This window comes from Epinephelus lanceolatus, chromosome 3, assembly GCF_041903045.1.
Source record: "Epinephelus lanceolatus isolate andai-2023 chromosome 3, ASM4190304v1, whole genome shotgun sequence".
Lineage (NCBI taxonomy): Eukaryota > Metazoa > Chordata > Actinopteri > Perciformes > Serranidae > Epinephelus > Epinephelus lanceolatus.
This window is the reverse complement of record NC_135736.1, coordinates 10,827,105-10,849,290: the sequence shown is the minus strand read 5'-3', so window position 1 is coordinate 10,849,290 and position 22,186 is coordinate 10,827,105. Positions and strand designations below refer to the sequence as shown.

General features: G+C 43.6%; 1 protein-coding gene across 7 annotated transcripts in view; it reads left to right on the top strand.

Moving 5' to 3' along the window:
- Positions 1–899: 899 nt before the first annotated feature.
- rbfox2 (RNA binding fox-1 homolog 2) overlaps positions 900–22,186 on the top strand; it is a 41,110-nt gene continuing 19,823 nt past the window's right edge. For 4 of the 7 annotated variants that reach the window (XR_013489049.1, XR_013489043.1, XM_033624235.2 and 1 more), the window contains exons 1-2: positions 913–2,040; positions 9,831–9,881. Coding sequence is in view for 5 of the 7 variants with exons in the window: in XM_033624235.2 (XP_033480126.1) it covers positions 1,789–2,040; positions 9,831–9,881 (303 nt within the window). In the remaining 2 variants the exon portion in view is untranslated. Of the gene's footprint in view, positions 2,041–9,830; positions 9,882–13,852; positions 14,226–22,186 lie in introns of those variants that run through there. The other 3 variants (XM_078164880.1, XM_033624237.2, XM_033624234.2) reach the window with 2 other exon arrangements.

Genomic DNA, 22,186 nt, shown 5'->3' with positions numbered 1-22,186 from the left:
ACACCACTGGGTAGGTTACTGAGGAGAAAGTGGATATAGGCTACTCAAATGGCTTTTTGGCTTATAGATGAGTATACTGTTAACGGCCAGAGGTGGTGGGTATACTCCCTATACCTGCATGTGCTCTCCACTGTATGAGAGATGTATTGATCTTCTCAGCCAAAAAAATTTAGAAACTATTGTTTTAAGGTAACTATGTCAAAGTAGTTAAAAGTAGGGTTTTTTTGTCATTTAGAAACAGTTGAATAACCATCATTGGAGCATGTACAGCAGTGGGGAGCTCACTCATTTAAAGCCCTGCAAGTCAGAGGGAGACTTTTGAAATCGGCTTTTGCTTGTAATAGGCTGTAATTTGCTACAGCAAATTGCCTTTGAAGTATTTGCCTCTCATGGTAGCCTTTGACCACTGGGTGTCATCCAAGCAATAAAAATGCCAGAGGAACATAAGGCACTCCATGCTGCATGACTCACAGCTGGGCGAGTGTGAAGACCTTGGCCTTGGTTGTGTAATGAGTTAGAAGTTAAATACTGTAGAGCTGGTATTGGTAATGTAGATTAAACAGGAAAATCAAACATTTAAAACAGGACTCAAAAAGAGGTCACACTCAGTGCGGCCTGTATTGAAAATACATTTTTCTAAACTGTGCACCGGTAGATGTAACGCGCAAAATGAAGGCTCGATTTAAAGGTTGGGGTTTGTGCTGTAGGAGCGTGGTAGTCTCTGTGGAGCCATAAGACACAGATACATACACACACCTCCCCTCGGTGAAATGTATGGAAGCACTGCGGCACACTGCGTGTATTCTGCAGGCTGCATGGCTGCCTGGCTCAGCGTTCAAAGGGAGAGCGGAAGATAGGAGGAGGGGAATGACTACACCAAGAGAGTAGGAGGAGGAGGGAGGGAGGGAGGACAATTTCCTTTCTGTAACACACGCTACAAGATCACACCGGGAAAACGGAGAGAGGAAAGAAAAGTATAGGCGAGAGAGAGAGAGAGGAGGGAAGGAAACACCGCAGCCCCTCCGTCCGTTTGCTTGTTGTTTTTTTAAAGGGGGGCAGAAATCGTGTTTTGTTTTAACGCAGACTTGCGGACTAACATGGGGGGAAGAGAGAGCTCCTGACGCGGATTGACTTTCAGTGAACCTCTGCTCTGTGGCTAATAGACAGGGAGGAAAAAAAGGCGACAGGGAAGACATGTTGAGGGGCTTTTCGTCTTGAGGTTGCGGTAGGATGTTGATGTTGTGCTCTTAAAACAAGACAGACGGCTCCTCGCAGAGAGAACAAAACGAGGGCAAATGGGAATTGGGCGGTAGGTTATGCTCAGGAGCCATTGTTGTGATCGGTGTTTATTTAATTGGTTTGTTATGATCTGAAATAACGTAGGCCTCTTAGGCAGCCCCGCAGTAAATAAATACACGGTCAGCAAACAGGGGCTACATAGCTGGAAATTAACCCGACAAACCTGCGTGTGTTTCAGGGGACATTTTGGTGATCTGAGCTGCTGTGTTTTGTAAGGTAAAGGGAGCGTTTATGAGCTATTTGATTTTTCAACAACCGCGGTGGTTAGGTTACATTTCTTAAGCCAGGGAGCCAAAACATTTCCAGATACATCAACTCTTCAGGGGGGCTCATACAAAGGCCCAGTACCAAACACAGTGAAGGCTTCTTTGCAGCATTAAAAGAGGGGAATCGTCCACAGGCTGGCTTTAAGCACAAAGGTGCACAGGAGTTGGTAGTCTATTTCCACCCCAGTTTAGCTCAAGACAGGGGACAAAAGAAGATTTTTAAATGTTAATGTCGACCGACGTTGCATCCATCATGCTGCCTGTGTCCCGGGGTCTCATGGACCGGGATAGAGAGCTGGACACCATGGCCGGGGTGCATCCCAACGCCGGCGGCGCTCCTGCGGCTGTCCGGGGCATGAAGCGCGGAGACCCGGAGCCCGACGGACAGACAGCGGCCGCTCTGGTGGACTCCACCGGGGCTGAGTGCAAGCGTCCCCGGATCGACGGCTCAGGAGGGATCGGCGAGGTTGGGCAGGTGAGGGGGGGTCTCTTTTGTCAAATACAGTAGGCACGACCTCTCATGGTGCAAGGATCTCCTGGTGATTTGGTACATGGTGGCATTATTTAAGTACATTTACCTTATACATAGTTATTCTGTTCTGTTCACATGTCGAAGTCACAGTCGCAGATACAGTAGTTGCCATTACAGCTGCAACAGAAGAGCCTCCAATGGCCCACCGTAGACTCTGCTCAGTCCATTACCAGCACTGCAGGACATACCACCACATTTCACAGCTGTAAATGACTCTACATGCTGTTAATTCAGTTTCACAAGGGGTTGCAGTAGTAAGCATGTAACCCATGGTGCTCACTGTTTGGCTACGAAATAGCATTGCAGCTGCTACATTTCAGCCAAGGCATTTCACTTAGGTTTAAGAGGGGGTTGTAATAGTGCAGTTTGTTTTAATCAGTCCATTTTGGGTTGTTACATTGCTGCTTAGACATCCAGATGCTTCCAAATTCTCCAAAGAGCATCTCCAGATTTATGTATATCAGTAAAGCCCAGACAGCATCTCAACTGAGGGTGGGTAATGTAAACAAACTTGACCTTTATTATGCAGGAAAAACCCTCTGCCATGTGGCATAATTGTGTAGACAACATTTGGTTTAGAATGGAGATTGATGTCAGTGTTTGCCTGTGTGATCTTTGAGGAAGCAGGGGCGCACAGGAGGGGGTATTTGAGGTAAACAAAGGCCTCCAGTTTTATTAGGGGGCAATCAGCCCAAACCCAATCAATCTAATTACCTTGATTCTCAGATCCCTGCTTTTACCAACACCATTGCTGCAGTGTTTGGCTTCTCATTCTGTGCTTGAATCAGCAAATGTGAAAGACTCTCTTAACCTGTCGTCTTCCAATGTCAGTGAAATCAATTTGCTGTTTCCCCTCTCCTCAGTGACCCAGAAATGTTCAAATATTTCTTAATAGAGCTTCGCAGGAGGGCAGGAGGATGCTCTGGACGTCATTATGGTATATTATGTAGGGTGAAGCACTCCATTGGAAAACAGAAACCCATTTCTCCGCCACTGAAAGCGGCAGTAATGGAGGTGAAGTGGCCTGTTTGCTCCTGTTTGGAAAACTAAATGGCTGGCTTTACATCGTCATGCCGGCCGTGAGTGCTGACAGACAGGCTTAGGAACGTAATGCACTTAAAAACAGATGTGAGTGGAAGAGTGTGCATGTGTGTGTGTGTGTGTGGGGGGGGGGGGGGGGGGGGGGGGCGTGCAGATCAATAGCTTCAGCCCCTAAAATGTATCGAACGTGAGCTGCCTGGACAGTCCGGAAACGAGAGTGAGAGAGATGCCCCCTCCCCTCCCTCGCTCCCTCTCTCTCCCAGTTGGTGCAGGAACAGATTTGCCCTATCACTGGCAGTAAAGAGGCTTTGTTTCCAGCTAATGGGATCACATCTCATACTGGAGGGGGCATTATAACCACACTGATCCTGAGATCCTTATCTAAGGCAGAAGGGTTTATGCAACACACATGCACAGAGGCACACACATACATCGGTATGATCAAGATGATTATTTTTTATAATCAACTAATTAAACTTATTTTCAAGCAAAAATGCCCCGCAGAATGCTGTTTCCAGCTTCTCAGATACAAAGATTTCCTGTTTTCTGTTTTATTTTATGGAAAACTGAATAAGTATTTCAGTTCTTGGCTGTTGATCGGACAAAATAAGACATCTGACAACATCACTTGGGGCCTAAGAAAATAGTGATAGGCATTTTTCTCTGTTTACTGGTGTTTTAGTGATGGTAGATATCACCTTGGACTTTGAGAAACTGTGATGGACATTGCATAGCCTAAATCCTCCCAATCAATTTGTTAAGATGATGTAATGAAAATACCTGGGGAAAAAAAAAAAAAAAACACCTTACATTTCTGTTTTACGCCTCCAAAAACAATACTGACTGTCAGTTTGTGAGCTCAGCCTTCAGAGTTTAAAATATACCAGTGTACAGTAAAACACTGACGTATTTTTATTCCCCTAACGTGCTGACACCATCAATATTCCAGAAACAAATTGGGCCGAGTGACGTTCAGTTTTCCTACTTTTTAAATCGGGGCACTTGGCTTTCAGAGCAACTTCTATAAAAATGCACACTAGCACTTCTGTGAAGCTAATCTTCAGAAGGGTAAAGGATGGAAAATGTTACAGCAAGCAGTATCCTGACTTTCATAAAGTACTGTGTCTCCCGTCCTCCATCTTTTCCATCCTTTATGTCTTTTTAAAAAGCATTTACACCCTGCATCACGGCAGGAGTTGAACTCTGACCTGTAACTGAAGCCAACACGATGGGGCGTGGTTGTGGTAAAGAGCAATCCATTTGTACCACTGTAGCTCAATAATGGGATTTTTCCCATTTGGCCATTGAAACTGCTGTTTTTCTCATTAGGGCATGATGTCATCACAGTGCGGGGGTGGAAATGCACTGTCGAATCAAATCTGCAAAGTTTAAGCAGAGCAGCAATGCATATATAAATCAGTGCAGCATGCAGTACATGACTGAATGCTCAGCTAACACGGGCGAATAAAGCTCACTGAGTGCATCCATACAACAGTGTGAGTTCAAAGGTTCATGGCTGCTCATAGAAATTAGCTTCTGACCTCCTGCTGCTGACGCTGCGCTTATCCAATAGTATGGATATTAAATGAATATGAAGTTATCTGCTGCACAGACCACCTGCCAGAGAGTCCCCATTGAAAAATAGTGGCACATTTTCAGCCTATTTTGCATTCCTCTGCTGCACTGGGGAAGTCCTGCATTTTTCCGGATGACAGGGGATTCATAACAACACCCTGCATCTCCAGCCCAAGTCAGATTTTGGGAAATGTTGAGAGGAGGTTGTCGGCTTCAATATCCATCCGGCATGCTGCTGAGCGGCTCATGTTTTGTTGTCACTCTGCGTAGGAACCAGGGCTCTCTCTAACCTAATAAGGTCTTGCCCGGGGTGACAGCGCCGAGGACAAATGACTTGATTCGGACATTAATGTAGGTGGATCACCCCTCTGTACTTTCATCTCAGCTCCGCCATTGAAATAGAAAGAAAACGTCAGCAAGAAAAATGAACTCTTGCTGCGAGTTGAGAATATTTATTTAGTTTTTTGGCCCCTGTTTTTCTGTGATAGATTGCCAGCAGAGGTCTGTTGACTGAATTATGTTTGAGATAGGAGCCTGCAGGTTTTGGTGCTCTGCTCTCGGGCAGATTTGATGTCCTTAAACTGTAGTTATACTCACGTATCCATTGCAGACAAGTGATTTGTTACTCCCACAGTATTTATAGTGTTGATTTGGATGCTGTTATTTGCAGAGGGGTCTGGGGGTATACTTCCAGATAAAAAAATTCAAAATTTGAAAATTGATTTCATACTGTATTTCATCATTTATCATAAGCAAGTGCAGCTATACGGTATAAATACAAATACCGGTATGCAATGAATGAAAGCTACTACTTTCTACATAAAGTACACACAGCATAAATAATTGACACTTTACTCAGACTTCACCTTGGTTATCTGAACTGCAGTACGTACCAACGTAATACTAGAACCCATACTAATAATAATGGCAGTGTTAGGGCTGTTCCCAACTCAAGAGTTATGCCAGTTGAATCAGATTTGGCTGTTAAATACCAATATTTGACTATTATTTTTTTCCCCCCATATAGTGTTTGAGAGTTTGAATAGGGTTTGAGACGTTCAGTGTGACAGTGACAAGCTAACTACACTAACAAAGGATTGGAAATGTGCAAGAACATTTTTTAAAAGATAAACAAAACAAAAGCCAGAGACTGTGTCGTATTAAGTTGCTGTGAGCTGTATTTTCACCACTTCTAAGCAGAAGGCAGAACATAACATTATCTGACTTGGAGCCCGGTGAGGCAAGGCCTCTCCTAATTGGGGCAGCTGCCTCTGTGTCCGCAGCTGCCTGTACTGAAGAGCTGTGTGAAAATGAGAAGTGCTCACTCCGCAGTTAAATCTGGGGACTGAAGTGTCCGCAGAAGTACACTGCACACTGACTGCCAAAAAAACAAACAACAAAAACAAAAAAAGACGACTGCTTGAAGGAATCTGAGGCGACTGAGTTCTCTCGACTGATGATTGGAATCTCTAACTTTCAGGTGGCAGCCCTAGCAAGTTTATTTATGATTATGATTACATTTACAAATAATTGTTTGAGACAGCGGTGTGTGTTTTTCCCTATTGTAGAATAGCAGATTTTATAGCAATATACTGTGGGGGACATTTTTAGCACATTTGGATGTGTTCCCTCCCCAATATGTATGCTGGCGAACACTAATTATATATATTTTTTTAAAATACTGAATTACAGGACATTTTAAGAACTAAAATAATGAATTGATATAAATCAGATAATCAATATCCAACCATATTGATAATGGACTGATTGTTCAAATAATTTTAGATTTTTCCAGTCTCTCCAATGTGAAGATTTGATGTTTTTTCAACAAAAGTAATTTGAACACATTTGAGATTTGGGCTGTTCATCAGACAAAAAAAGGTTGCAATTGTGGTGGACATTTTCACCATTTTGTGATGTTAGTTGGCTCAAGTCAGTCACAAATCCCCATACTCAAAAAAAATAATAAAATAAAATAAAAAATCATAAATTAATTTTTTAAGTTGCCTTTATTGTTTCACTCGTTCTAGTATTATGATGTACTCCAGTTCTGCCTATGGTTTGTCCAAGTTGTGTTGCTGTACCCCAGTAAAAAACTGCTTACAGGCATAATCAATGTCTTTATCACGTTACATTGGTCAAATAGCTCACATGCAGTCTAAGTAGAGTGTCAATCATTCATGTTGCGCTATGGGTGTAATTTATGTACACAGCAGTAGCTAGTATTTATTGCATATTTGTATAGTATACTGTATAGTTGCACTTGCATATAAAACATTATATAATATAGTAGGAGATGAGTTTTCACATTTGCCCACCCTCAATTCTAAAGAAAAAGAAAATACTCTGTAGACTCAGAATTATTATTCATAGCAGCCATAGACATAATGCACATAGAAGTGCTTCAGATGATATTATGTTAATTATTACATGGTTTGACCAGGTGTTAGCAGTGCCCCCTGTGCTCATCAAATTTAATGAATCCCTGCTAAAATGTTAAAAATGAACAGCAGCCAAATGTGTCTTATATAAAATGGGCATCAACACAGTCCCAAAAGTCCAGTATCAGGCTCTAGTTTCAGTGGAATGATGTTGCAATGAAATAATCATGGAGCATAATCATGATGGGCAATTATGTTGTGCAGTAAATAATTACATGAGAATACTAATCTCCTCCAATCAGATGTGAAATAAATTGGGGGATAAAAATAACAGTTTTATCTTGAGATGCAGATCAGAGCAGTGGATACCGGTTTGATTATGTTGCATGTGATTCGCTGGCAGATACAGCTGCTGTATGATTATTATTACGCCAGAAGTGTTCGAGCCGGCTTCCAAAATCCACTTTGCCTGCAGCCAACATCCCCCTGAAAAAGCGTGTGTAGGTTTACTGTGGAAAGTCGGAGGGATGTGAAGTACATTGAGGGAAAATAAACTTCAGATCATCTGGCCGACTGTTTGGAGGCTTAGCACATAAGTGCTCTGTGGATGAAATGGATTCACATCCTCCTGAGTGTATGGAGTGCCCTGCTTTGCAGTTAGGTAGGATGACTCTCAGAGCGGTGAAATGTAGTTCCTCTTCCACCTCCTCCTCAGAAGAGCAGCGGTCCCAAGGCACGATAGGAATAGACACGAGTCTTGTGACTAAATTAGACATCACACACTCAAAACAATCACACAGACACCTACCACCACCTGTAGTTTTTTGGAGAGGAGTAGCAGGGTTCATGTGTAAAAGGGATTACTGTCACCTTGTGCTAAGATGCTGTGAAGGAGAAAGTTTGAGGTAACAGAGCCTCTCGTCCGTCGCTTCATTTCAGATTTTATTATTACAGGGTCGGCCCTGTTCCCTGCCCCCTCCTGAGCTCCCCTTTCCTCCCCCTCCTCCCCTCTTCGCCATCTGTTGACTTCAAGTCATTTTGTTACTTTCTCCTGATTGCTCACCCGGTCTTCCCCTGCAGTCTCCTCTCTTGTTTTAGCCTCCCCACCCCCCAAAAACCACCGCCACTGCTGCTCCCAGTCGAGAATCAACTACTTCATTTTTCACCGCCAACAACAAAAAACAAAAAACAGGCCTGTTAACTATCGTACAAAATCTTCTTGCTTCTCATGTGCTGTGCTAGCGACTGTGGTGTGGAGAGTAAGACTGATACACACTCGACTTGCTTCCATGCAGCCCTCCCTCTCTCATTCCTCCCAGTTCCTTAAGGAAATTAAGCACATGACTCCGCTCATGTATGAGTCATTGTCTTTGCTCCCTCCATCTCTTTTCGTTTTTTTTTTTTTCCTCTTTGCTGTCCATTTCCCGTTGTATTTCCAGCTCTGGTTCCTCCCTCAGCCTCTCATAATATGAATTCCAGATGTCCCCAGATGTGTTCCCCATCACTTTGACGCAGCGTACCGCCCCACGAGGCTCTATTTGCCCCCTCTTTTTGGTGGGGGATTTTGTTTTGATCCTCCTCTGCTCAATACCTCCAGTGCGTTGTGTTTAGAGTTTGGCCTCGCTGTGAAATAAGGTTTATACGTTATTCATGTTATTCAAGCCTCTAAGAGGTGATTCATTATTTAGAGCTTCTGCCTCCCAAAGCCAGTTCACTAAGTACATTTTTGGCTCTGAGATAGACTCACACAAACTGCATTTTTCGATCGAAGACAAAGACTTCTCTCCCCGAACAATCCTCTTGCATTTGGAAACATTGTGCTTAGTTTTAGCGAAAAGGCCCCACAGGGTCCAAAGTTAGATGGCTACAGTATTAATCAGGTGAACTGAAGCTGTAAAGCGCGCAGAGCAAAGTGTTCCCCCTGGGGACAGAGCAGATGAGGGACATTGGTTCCAGATGAAAGGAAGATCATGGGGGGAGGAGGACAGAAAGAGAGAGTGAGAGAGGAGGGAGGAGCTGAGTTGTTTTCTAATCTAGTGATATGAAGCCAGAGACAGGCAAATCTGTTTTCCCCCTTCAAAGCGTGTTGTAATTGCTGCGTAAAGCTGCCTTTTTAATGGCGTACATTAGCATAAAAGCTGGAACACAGTGTTATGAGTACAAATAAAGTGAGTTACAAACTATTTTCGGGAATGGGGGACATGATTTCTGTTTAATATTTGGCTCCAAACAAAATGAGTTTTTTTCTTAATGCGTCTTGTTAAACTGTAATTACTCACCAGATGTCTGATGTATCCGTCTTTTCTATACACAGCCAGAGCGTTTGAGAGGAATGTGTCGGAGATTGCATCAGGGCTCATGATGCCATTTCACACCGACAGGGCTTCATGCTCGCTGACACCCCTGACCTATTTACGATTTAAGAGCCGTGGTGAGAGCTCGTTCTCTCTGCCCGTCTTTCATCTACTGCTCGCATGATCTCACTCGCCCCCGTTATCACGTCTTTACAAGCAGACAAAAGATCCGCTGGGTGGAAAACTCTGGAGGAGATAGCAGGAGTGTGTCACCGGGCGAGTTAATTTGATTAGAAGTCAGTAACACCATGGAACTGTAGAGTCAAAAGCAAAGTGTGAAAGAAGTGTGAAAGAATAAATAATAAAAAAACTACATCAAGTGTCTTTTGGCTTTGCAAAATTACTGACCATGTGTCCAAAAATCTGCTCTCTTCTCTTTCAGAACAACGACCCTTTGACCCTTGGTTACCATGGCTACCCATCTCATAGCCAGGTAAGGATATGATTTCATCTCAAACATTCTCAAACTCCATGTTTGGTAATATCCCACCATCTTATCTTCTGATATTTCTTTCGTATTCATGAAGCATTAACATGGTTCAGCGAAGCTCTGTAAACCACAAGGTGGGGGTGTAGATTATAATTTATCTGTCGTGTAGAAGAAGACATGCCTCCACACCCTTCACTCTTCCAGTCCTGCCCTCCCACTACTTTTCTTTCTATTCTCAACAATCGGCAATATTATTAATCATCTTTGAGCTTTTAAATCCAACTTATTTTTCTGTTTGCGCCGTTAAACATGCAGATATTCTTGTTTTTCCCCCCTGAAACAAACACTAATACACACCCATGTAAAAGGAACCAACTGTATTGTGTGTGTGTGTGTGTGTGTGTGTGTGTGTGTGTGTGTGTGTGTGCAAGGATACAATCTGTTTACTGGTGTTTGTATTAGCCTGTTGATTGTGTTATTAGACTGTTCAGTTTGTGTGGTTAATCCTTAGATCATCCTCTGTTCATCCACTCATCCTCTCATGCTCTGCCCATAATCCCCTCATCCCTTGCTCTCCGTGATGCCCAACAACCTCTGGCTGCTTATCTGCGCTTTATCTGTCTTAAGGCCTCACTTGTATGCTCTTATTTGCTTCAGTATGAGAGATTTTTTTCCTGGCAGTGTGTTGTACTGTTTAGCGGATATTGTGGAAGCCTGGAAGCCAGTTAGCCAGTTTTTATGTCACTGTAAGATGTTACAGCTTTGAACCATTTCCTCACTAATGACGATGTTCGAAGAATCGTCCTAAAGGCTAAAGTGTTACCTTGTGCGAGCGATTTCTTATTGGGTTGTAAAGGAGTCAGTCAACGGCTACTTGAGGGATTTGGAAGTGTGAACTGGCCTCTGACTAGGAGAAGAAAAAAAGTCAGAGAAGGAAGAAAAACAATGCCGGGCAGCAGAGGCTCCCACAACACTGAGGTGCTAAACTGTCAATAGCAGTGTGAGAATGATGTGATCAAAGGCTTTTGAAAGGAAGAGCCTGGAGAGCAGCAGAAGCCTGATGTGTGAGGAGAGGGACGAGCCCTTTTCAGACACAAGATATGAGACTTCCCTCACTTTTTCCTATCTGATAAACTATACTTCTGGGGACTTTTTATACATAGGTGATTATTTAGTAATGGTTGTAATCAAACATGACAGGGCAAGAAAAAGAGCCAAGGCTCATGTGATATTTGTCACCTGGAGAGTGAGAGGTTGGGGTGAGTTGCTTAAATAAAATGATTTAAAGGACGACAAGCATCGTCTGCATCAGCGATATATGTCAAACTTGTTTTTCTCTGTGTGTGTTAAAATTAAGACTGGATTTTAAGGAGGTGGAATAAGGTACATGTTTACTTGCTGTATTTAAACCTCACATCAAACCCCGTTTATGGCCAACTTTTAGTATTTATATTTTATTATTTACATTCTGCAATTTTCTGTCTAGTAGTTATAGTAGTTTTCATTGTTACTGGCAGAGTCCGCCTTTGCCGTGCAAGATTTAAATTGCCTACCCACGCACAAGGGATTCAACGATGGCTGCATCTGTTGGATGTTGTACTGAAGACAAATACTGTGCATGAGTTATTATCATGTTGAAGGACATTGTTGACTGTCTTTTTTTTTTTTTTTTAAATAGTGTAACATGATGAATTCTCTTATACCGAGGTTCGTTTGATTTTTCAGCACGTCGTTCCTCTGTTGCGTTTCTGATAGAGTGGCTGCTCGAGGCATGTTTTCCCATCTCCAGTGGTCGATTCACATCTCATTAGATGTGTCTAAGAAAGATATCTGGTTCTTTAGTTGCTAGATGCTCCACTGCACTATGTTCACCAGCTAGCTGCTAACCATGTGTGTGGTTTGGTGCGGGGCAGGTAGTGTGTAGTAGTTTTTTAAAGCTTTATTACTGAAATCAGCTGTCTAAGGCTGCTGGAAATGAGGTTTATAGGAGCAGTGAGAGTGAACCAGTAGAGTAAAGTTGTGGGCTGTAAAGCCAAAACAATGAGCTGAAAGATGCTAAAACTCTCCATATAGGTGAGAGGAATAGACCCTGCTTTACAGGCTTTTCCATTAGCACCTTTGGCCCCGCTGGTCAAACCATGCCGCGTTGATATGTGTTTCCGTTTCCGGTTTAAATGCACTGAGTTGTGCCACGTCGCACCCAAGATTGACCATCTCCGGAGTCGGGCCAAAGTGGGCTCAACTGCCTCCACGTGGGCTAGGGTCCTGAAAGGGTCTGATTCTCAAGTCCCGCTCCCAAACTGGAACTGTGACAGCACCAACCCAAAACCACAAATCCGGTAATAACCATGCACTGTTCAAATAATTTGGCAGCACATTTAAAGTGATAATTTTGGACTATTTCTTATATGTGAAACTAAAACATTATATGTTAAAGCAAAGGTAAATCAAGAAAAAAAATTAAAATTAATTTTTTTGTTATCTTCATAATATTGAGCAGCACATCTCTGTAATTAATGTGCCTGTTAGTAACGCGACTGATTGAAGTGGTTTTCGTATTCCTGCTGACGCATGAGACAGAGCTGACACATAGAGTAGGCAGTCTTAGGAGTAAAACATTAAATTGAATTATTATTTTATCTTGATACATTTATTATCCAACACCTGCAATCAAAGTTGTATGTTCTTCTCTTCACCCAGAACCAAACCCAGAAATAAAATTCAGACAAAATCCGACCTGAAAACCACGTATTTTGCGGGATACCTGCTTAGTACTTGCAGGTTTCCCGACCCGAGACAGGACTCTGGTTTTGACGTTATTTAGGGACGATTCAACCTCAACATTCAGTTTACAGCTCAGTGACATGTTCAAATAGCCCCCGCTGTGGTAAGCAGTAGATGCCAAGCAAAACTGTAAGATGATAAGTAGCTGCCGACCAACACGCGTCACACAGAGCAATAGTAAACAGCGCTGAAGGGGACGCTGCTTTTAAACCTCATCGACTCATGACAAGCGCGTCATCAATTGAAGACACACAAGCGGGTAGCCCTGTTGTATGGAGATGATAATTCCTGCCATGCTGGGCTGACGCATCGAGTCAAGCCATACCAACACATGTGTATTGAAAAGGGCTAATAGTTACCCACTGTTACTTTGTAAGTGAATAATACTGATTTAGGCAGCTGTAAGGATTCTAACTTTAATGTGATTTGTGTTGGAGGTGTTATGAAAACATTTTTTGGGTTGAGCGTATTCAGAATGTAAACGGACTCTAACAGAAAAGTGGCTCGGGCGCTCTTCAAATATGAGACAAACATGTAAATCAGCACATTTATGTAACAAGGTGCATCTCTGAAAGGGGTTGGAGAGAGAGAGAGAGAGAGAGAGAGAGAGAGAGAGAGAGAGAGAGAGAGAGAGAGAGAGAGAGAGAGAGAGAGAGAGAGAGAGAGAGAGAGAGAGAGAGAGAGGAGAGAGAGAGAGAGAGAGAGAGAGAGAGAGAGAGAGAGAGAGAGAGAGAGAGAGAGAGAGAGAGAGAGAGAGAGAGAGAGAGAGAGAGAGAGAGAGAGACTTTGCTTCCTCTCCCAGTGGTGCCAACAGCCCCAGTTAACTCACCTACATGGAGAAAGAGAACAGAAGAAGAAGAAGAAGAAGAAGAAGAAGAAGAAGAAGAAGAAGAAGAAGAAGAAGAAGAGAGGGAGAGAGAGAGGAGGGACTGCGACATGAGAGGGAAGCAGAGGGGAGGGGAAAGTTTGCAGGTGTGACAGGGGCAGAAGAGTAGGAGGGGGAGGCGTCAGGCTATCTGGGTGAGAGAGGAGGAGGAGGAGAGGAGGAGTAGGAGGACTGGAGAGGAGACAGAAGAGATGAGCAGGCAAGGGGCACAGCAGCAAAACAGAAGGCTGGGGGTAGAGGGAAAGCAAGGAGCGAGTGGGAGAGGGAAAGAAAAGAGTGAGTGGGAGACAGAGAGACAGAGAGAGAGAGAGAGGGGAAAGGAAAAGAAAGAAAGCAAGTAAGCAAGCGAGGGAGAGTGACAGGGACAGAGGCCAGCAGAGGAGGAGGAGGAGGAGGAGGGGAGGGGAGGGGTGTGTGTGTGTGTGTGGGGGGGGGGGGGTTGGCATGGCAGACAGAGCAAGCGGGGGCAGAGAGAGGGAGATTTTGAATCTGTGAGACAGACAAGAGAGACTGAGCTGGTGAGGTGACACAGGCTCGGAGAGGGAGAGGAAAGCGAGGCAGCGTGAGAAGAGGAAAGGAGAGAGAGAGAGAGGAGAGGAGAGGAGAGAGGAGCGACGACAGTTTGAGTTGTTGCACAGAATACGATGATGGGACTGTACTATCCTTCCGTGTTGTCGGTGAGTGTTTATCTCGATATCTTTCTCATATCCTCCTCTGCGTCTGCTGTATCTCTGTGCCGAAGCTCAGGCTCCACTGTACGTGGAACGGCATCAGAGCAGGCAGCACTGTCATTGAGCATGAAATGTTAATTAACTGCTAACAGATGAGGACTCTTCTTGACCCCCTTTACTAGAGTGGTCCAGTCAGGGCATTTCAGACTCTCGTTAGGACTCGGCGCCCAGTCGCTATGAGGGATATAAACACTGAGAACTGGCGTAGTAGGCGTAGATGACAGCGAGATACAGGCTTGGAGATTGTATCGCTACAATTATGATTCGCCACGGTGAAATGCACGAGCTGCGATGTATTATTGTACGCCGTTGTTGTGGCATCTGTTCTGCCCTGAGCTAGAAGCGCATGCAATCTGAACATCAAGAGCTGCCACTGCCAGAAAACTGCCATGTATTATGTATGCTCAGAAGATACATAGAGTGCAGCATGTTAGTATGTGCAGCTGGATGCTGTTTCTGCAGTAAACTCTTTAGACATTTCTGAGTGGAAACAGTGAAGGAATAGGGGGAGGAGAGGTACGTAAAAAAGTCTTTCTTCTTTATTGCCTCTGCAGCTGTCTCTGTACATCGCTCAAGCCCTGTGAGCGAAAGGGACAGGTGTCCCCAGCACAGTTGTCTCTGTCCTTTTTTTCCCCTTCTCCTTACTCCCTCTTTCTTTCTCCTCCTCCCTTCTGCATCTCTTCTATTCAGCTAACAACACCTCCTCACTGTAATTTCTGTGTCACACATTTCACAAACACACAGAAGCTGAAGCACACAGTGGGCTGCAAAGTTGGTGCGTGAAGTGTCTCGTTCATATCATTACATTTCATTCGGTGTGAGTCAGGCTCTCTCTGTGTATGTGTGTGTTTCTTCTTCCTGTCTTTGCTCGTGCATGTGCTTCTCTTTCAGCTGTACCTTGGATTCCTGCTCTCTTTACTGTTTGACCTCTTTTTCTCCCTCCTCTTGCTCTCCCTGGGGCCCTGGCAGCTGTTATCTCAATGTTTTCCTCTAAGAGCCCCTGGAAGAGGGGGATGGGTTGGGAAAAGAGTGAGAGAATGGGAGCAGGAGAATAGAAAATTGATTTTTAAGGTGATGGGACACCCCCGGGCAGTTGCCAGGGAAGCCCGTGGATGAGGGAGATGAAATTATGCAGAGACGGACAAATAAGAGTAGTTTAAAGAGATGAAGAGCAACAATATTAGGTCAACTGGAGAGAGCTAGTTGGCTCTGTGACGCAATTGCAGACTGTAGAGCTGACTATGCAGTTACGTGTGTGTGTGTGTGTGTGTGTGTGTGTTTAGAAGCGTTCAGAGTTGTCTTGTGACGGTGGTAATTTATTAGCTCTTTTATAGTGTTGCTGCATGCTTATATTTTTTGGCCCCTTGCTGTAAGAGAGCTGGAGTAGCAGATCAGGTGCTAAAGACTGAAATATTTTCTCAAGCCCCACCTAAGCGTGCGCCCTAAGGCGAGGGAGAGACGCCTACCTGCTGCAAAACTACACACACACACTTCCACGCTTTCAAAAACTGTAAAGGGGTCATGAGGTTTCACCCCCACCCTCTGCCCTCCACCCAACCTCCTCCACCTCCCACCCTCCACAAATCTTGTTATTGATTCTTTGCAGGGTTAACAGTGATGGTCGGTAAATGATCCCAATGAGCCGTGTTGCCGTGGCAACTTGCATGAGTCATTCATTTTGTACGGATTGTTAAATGGTTCGAGGAGTGAGGAAAATGTCGACAGGAGAGCCATGTGAGGTAAACACCTTTTGCACTATGCTTCTAAAAAAAAAAAAAGAAAAAGAGAGAGAGAGAGATGGTTATGAAATTGCCCAAACCTGTAGTTGCTGTAGCGGTTATGCCTCTTTAGCAGCTATTTACATGTCTAATGGCTCTAAAAGCACTCGCTGCGAGGCATCTGCGTTGATTCAAAAGGACCTGCCTTTGAAATGGATAGGGGTTGCCCTCACTGACTCTTTGGATGGTGCGGTTGACAGTGACAACACTGTCCTACGGCTGCCTTGTGTACATTTGTAAAACCACACTCGACAACCAGATGAGTGCTTTATTATTACAGAGCCCTACTTGAGCTCTAAACAAGACTAACTCGTTCCATGGCTGTACCAAATGCATTGAAAGAGGCGTGACCATTTTGGGTAAATACGCGTCCATCTGCAAGTCTGTGTGTTCACCTGCACATGTGATTGTTTCGGAGGAGGCGTGTGGCTTTTAACATGGAATAAATGTGGACAAATAATGTCATCATCTTTTTGTTTTGGAGTGTTTACCTTTCATAAAATGCTGCAGTGGAGCCGAGCGGAGCATTGACACAGCTTGTGGAGGGATGACAGGGACAGGCATGTGTGTATCCCTGCTCACATGTATGTTAAAGGGGGTCTCCCAGAAATGGCGTGTGAGGAAGGGGAGTCGTACGTGAGACCCTACAAGGAAGAGGACGGGGGTGTGTTGGGAGGGTTTTGTTTGACAAGCAGACATGTTACCCTATAAGGAAATGGAGGAGCGTGTGGGAGGAGGAGCCCAGGCATTGCTGATATCTTGTTGCTATGAAGCAAATGGGCTTGATTGACATGCGTGGGGGCGGGACGTATGCAAGGGTCCCGTCTGGATTTTATGAAGCGTAAAGAAGCGAAGCGCACAGCAGAGAGAGTGGGAGGAAAGGGAGAACAGCAGCAAGAGAAGCGAAGAAGAAGAAGAAGAAGAAGAAGAAGAAGAAGAAGAAGAAGAAGAAGAAGAAGAAGAAGAAGAAGAAGAAGAAGAAGAAGAAGAAGAAGAAGAAGAAGGGGAGGAGGAGGAGGAGGAGGAGGAGGGGTTGACGTGGGATGGAATAATTTAACAAGAGGGTGTCTCCTGGCTCATCGGTATGCCACAGACACGCTGTTAAACGTTTCTCCAGCTGTTTGCAGCTCGAGTAGCATCAGCGCAGAGTCAGAAGCCAAGATCTGAGCTGAGCACAACTTCCCCAGTTAATATGATTATTGAGCCAAAATGTGAGCTGCTGCTAACAGCATGAATCACATTTTCCAGCATCAACTTTGTTGAATTAGGCTATAGACTAATGGCTGGAGGCCCGAGAAAGTAAGATAGTGAAATGTCATTATTCATGTGAAATGACCCAGTGTTGCCCTAGTTAGCTTTTAGCCATGTTCCTCTGCTTTCTCTTCTTCTCCTCTTGTCCTCCTCCTCCTCGACTCCTCCTGTAGCGTAGTGAGACTGCTGCAGACGAGCACATTTTATAACATGCCTCCTCAGACACACTTGCTGCTGCTAACTGACCCGAAAGTAAGCCAGCTACAGCTACCGCTCTGAGTCACTGGCTTTGCCTGGCCAACGCATACACTTACACAACCCTTAATGCCTTAACGCCCCAACGCCAGGGGAGCGGAAGCACAAACACACACACGCTGATATGCACACAACATGCACACAAACAAAACGTACACAGACCTGAGTGCTGGCACAAATGCACAGCTTACAGTTTGCCTGTCTACAGGGCAGCACTTTTCTTCAAATTGACCAGGAATGCCCTCCCTCCTTGTATTTGTGTTCCTCCTCTTATCCTGCTATCTATGTGCATTTATTCAGCAGATGCTTTTATCCTGATGTCAAGCACAAAGGCCACTCGCAGTCAGCAAAAGACCCATAACTTGACGGTTTTAAAGAGCGGAGAAAGAAAAAAAAAGAAAACAAGCAGCACGCAGGCACACGCTATTTTTGCAGATAGCGGGCTGTTGACACAGTGTATCAGGTAGAGAGAGGGCTGTTGAGATGCGGCTAAAATGGATCTCCTCTGAAAAGGCCAATCGTCGAACACAAATACAAGGTTGTTTTTGGCTCGTATTCCCGCTTCTATTTTGGTCTGGCAGAAGGAACAGCAACAGCCGGGGTTGTCCATTCTCCCGCTAGGCTGTAGTCTGTTTCTGTGCATGAGCAACAACAATGAGGAGGATGTTATGATTGATAGGGAAATAATCTGATCAGCGATATGGACTGCGGGAATAATATATAGTGCCGCAGCCAAGATATCAAAACCTCACGTCCTAAGTGTGCAGTATTAAAAAATTCAAGTCACTATCATTCTGTCTGAGTTGCATCACAACTTGTCAAGTCCAAGACTGACTCATCAGTAGATGAGTGAGTTGTGTCATGAGTCATCAATGTTGGGACTCGAGTACGACAACACTGGAGCCGTGATGAACATTCTAATGCAGAGTAGGAGGGTAGTTTTCCCAACAGATTTGACAAAAGGTAGTTTTTTTTAATAGCCTACTCTTTTTCCTTCCTCTGTTTTGTAACCAACTGTATTCTCTGCAGCAACCGTTATGGCAGGGAGATCCCTGAGTCAAGTTTCCCAGAGTTTCTTCAAATGTTTTCCTTCCTCTATTTTTGGTTATTGTTCAAGTTCCAGACTTATTGTCCCATGAAAGGCAATTAATTTTGCAGCAAGTAGCACACATAATACACACGGCAGCTTCAGGTTTTAAACGGGACTAAGCTTCTGGAAGGCAGTACTTAAAAAGAAACACTTCACCCACAAAATGACCTTTTCTATATTAATTTATCACCGTGTGTTACCTTGAATTCATGTGGAAAACTGTTTTTCTCGCATGCCTCCATGGTGAATGGGAAATCCAAAAAAGGCAAAATTCTTGGTAAATTAAAGTAAACAGGGCCCATATTTAAGGTTATTAATCCGTTTACAAACTTCCATACAACTTCTGCAGTATAATCCAAGTCCTATTTATTCAGTCGTATGCTCAGCACTTCCCAAACACACATTTACATTAAAACTTTAAGATTTAAAACATTTTAGTACAAACACTCATGCTGAAGGCATACTGCTTGTAGACGTTAAGTGTTTAATATTGTAACGTTTTAGCTAAAATGCATGTGTTTGGGAAGTACTGAACATATTACTGGATAAATGAGACTTGAATTATACTGCACAACCAGACTTCCGTGTCAAATGGTCAAATAGCTTTACAAACCCCCTCCCCCCAAAAATTTTAGACAGTAGTTTACCACCATTTCTGTAACTTTCCATAACCGATAATCTGTCATTTACACCCTCTTCACGCTGTGACTGGCCAGCTGTGCAGAGGTGAGAAACTAAGATGGGTTTAAACTTCTCTCTATGAATCAAATTTTTCATGTGTAACACAACTATTTCTGTCACTTTTCATTTGAACATTATAGTGTAACACTTGACGCGAACCAGGAGCAGCTGTTTAGAAATGTGCATGTCCCATATTCACTCTGTATTGCTTCTTACCCCTCTCTATGACTGCTAGCTTTTTACTCCACCGTACGAATCAGCTAGACACACTTTTGCATTTTGAAAAAAAGACATCTTTCCAAGCATGGCCCGACACTTGGCACAGCAGAGCTTTGAGTTAAATGTCAGCATTAGAGCTGCAAAAATTAGTCAACTGATTATACGATCGACAGAAAATAAATCTGCAACTATTTTAATTATCAATTCATAGTTTAAAGGTCCAGTGTGTAGGATTTTGGGGAATATATTGGTAGAAATTCATTCATTCATTCATTCATTCATTCATTTTCCATAACCACTTATCCTGTTAGGGGTCACCAGGGGAGCTGGAGCCTATCCCAGCTGACATTGGGCGAGAGGTAGGGTACACCCTGGACAGGTCGCCAGACTATCACAGGGCTGACACACAGAGCAGGCAACCATTCAGAAATGTAATATAATATTAATAACTAATATTGATGTCTTTTCATTAGTGTGTAGTCACCTTAAAATTAAGAATCGTTGTGTTTTTGTTACCTCAGAATGAGCCGTTTACATCTACACATGCAGCGGATCCTTTTCCATGGAGTCCGCTATGTTGTTCTACAGTAGCCTAGAACAGACAAACCAAACACTGCTTCTAAATAGAGCCAGTCATTTTTTCACACCAGCCATCACTGGCACATGGGATAAATTTCAGTTGGCTGCTATTTGCAACCTCACCACTAGATGCCACGAAATCCCCGAATCCCCCCCCCCACCCCCCAAGAAAAAAATGCAAAAAAAATGTGACATTTTCAAGTTTTCACATGTCATGATCTGCTGCTTTCCTTGGTCTTACATATAGTAAATTTGTGGGTGTGGAAATGTTGGTTGGACAAAACAAGACATTTGATAAAGTCACTTTACCCTCTGGGATATTTATAACAAGCTTTTCTCATTGTTTTCTTGTAGACCAAATGATTCATACATAGTCATTAGTTGCAGCTCAGGTCAGCATACTAATAATATGTTCATAGTGACAATGCTAGTGTGCTAACATTTGCTACTTAGCACTAAACACAAAGTTCAGCCAAGGCTGATGGTAATATCGCAAGTTTTGCAGGCTTTTGTCATAAAAGTCTGGACTACATGAAATTCTGACCTGCTGATGGCGTTGGAAGGCCTCACCAAAGTTGCTTCAGTGTTGGACACACCAACATTGTCTTCCACAGAGCTGTTTGTGTGGCTGAAAGGTTTTTCATTTCCATAATAAACTGTTTGCCAACATTTTGCAGCAAGGAGGTAAAACTTCCTGTACGCAGGTTCAGTCTCAGTGTATCGTCCCCTTTCTGCTTTTCCCATTTCACCACTTGACCCAGCCTGGGTGATCAGCTTTCCCTTTCTAGTACGCCACAGCGGTGGGTCCAGTTTCCCTATTTCTGTCTGTCATCCAGGTTAGCTCTTACCTGGTGACCCAGGATGACTCGCTCCACCCGCTATCATTTTTACCTCTGCTAATGCAGATCATCCAGGGTGAGCTGATGCAAGGCGAAGCCAACCAGTGTATCATTTAGCACATAATGTATTTTGTCTCCTGCAGTTAAAAGCCTGATCTAAACTGACTAATTTCCATCGTCTCTGCTCTCCTTTTCTGTCTCTCTCAAACATAATGAATTCAGGATGTCTCATCAGAGGATTTCAGCTCATGTTCACATTATTACCATCAGTGATGTAACAGTGTTACAGAGAGAAAATTCTTCACATATTAACAACTTTCTGGTCTATTTTTAAGCCTTTGTTCATTAATTAGAGCATAGAATTATGACTAATATAAAAGGATGGGTGGAGTAATGTATGGAAACACCTTAGAATAAATATCTATCCAATACAATGAGATTAAATGAAAGTTGTTTATGCAGAAAACTCAGAAAGAGTCTGACATTTTGTAAACCTAGATGAGTATTTACTTACATATTGATATTATATAATCAAAACATTCACAGGGCCTAATGACTGTAACAGTCTGTGCAAATAATGAGCAAACATTTTCTAAAAAAAAACAAGGTATACAGTAAGACTGCAGTGCTGCTGTGTGAAACTGAGGCAGGACAGGAAGGCGAGGATGTGAGGGATGTTATCACTTATCAAAACCTTCATTTGGAGGCTTGTGGACAAGATTGGAAGAGGTTCATACAGCTGCAGGGTTTAGAAGGAGCGGACACAGCTGCCGTTTCAAAATGTGAATGAAGTTAAACTTGGACTCTGTGGTCAGTAATCTGGCTCGAGTGCTGAGCTCTGAAGATGGAGAACATGGTTTCTATTCGAAGTTAAACTTGGACTCTGTGGTCAGTAATCTGGCTCGAGTGCTGAGCTCTGAAGATGGAGAACATGGTTTCTATTCTGGCGGAGGTGAAGACTCCTCACCTGGCAGGAGATTCAGCAGTTTAGGTATGAAAAGCAGATGCGTGCAGTGAGGAGGATGGCAGCACCGATTAATGATGAACACATATTTACTGTATGTTATCAGGGAGAGGAGGGAGTGAGATAACAGGATTGCTGGTTGTGATTACTCTTCTGAAATCAGACCATTGCCGCAGTCATAAAACGTTGAGTTCAAAGCATCTGATACAGTTTCCTTTGCTCTTACAATGGCAGTAAAAAGAGGACTAGCC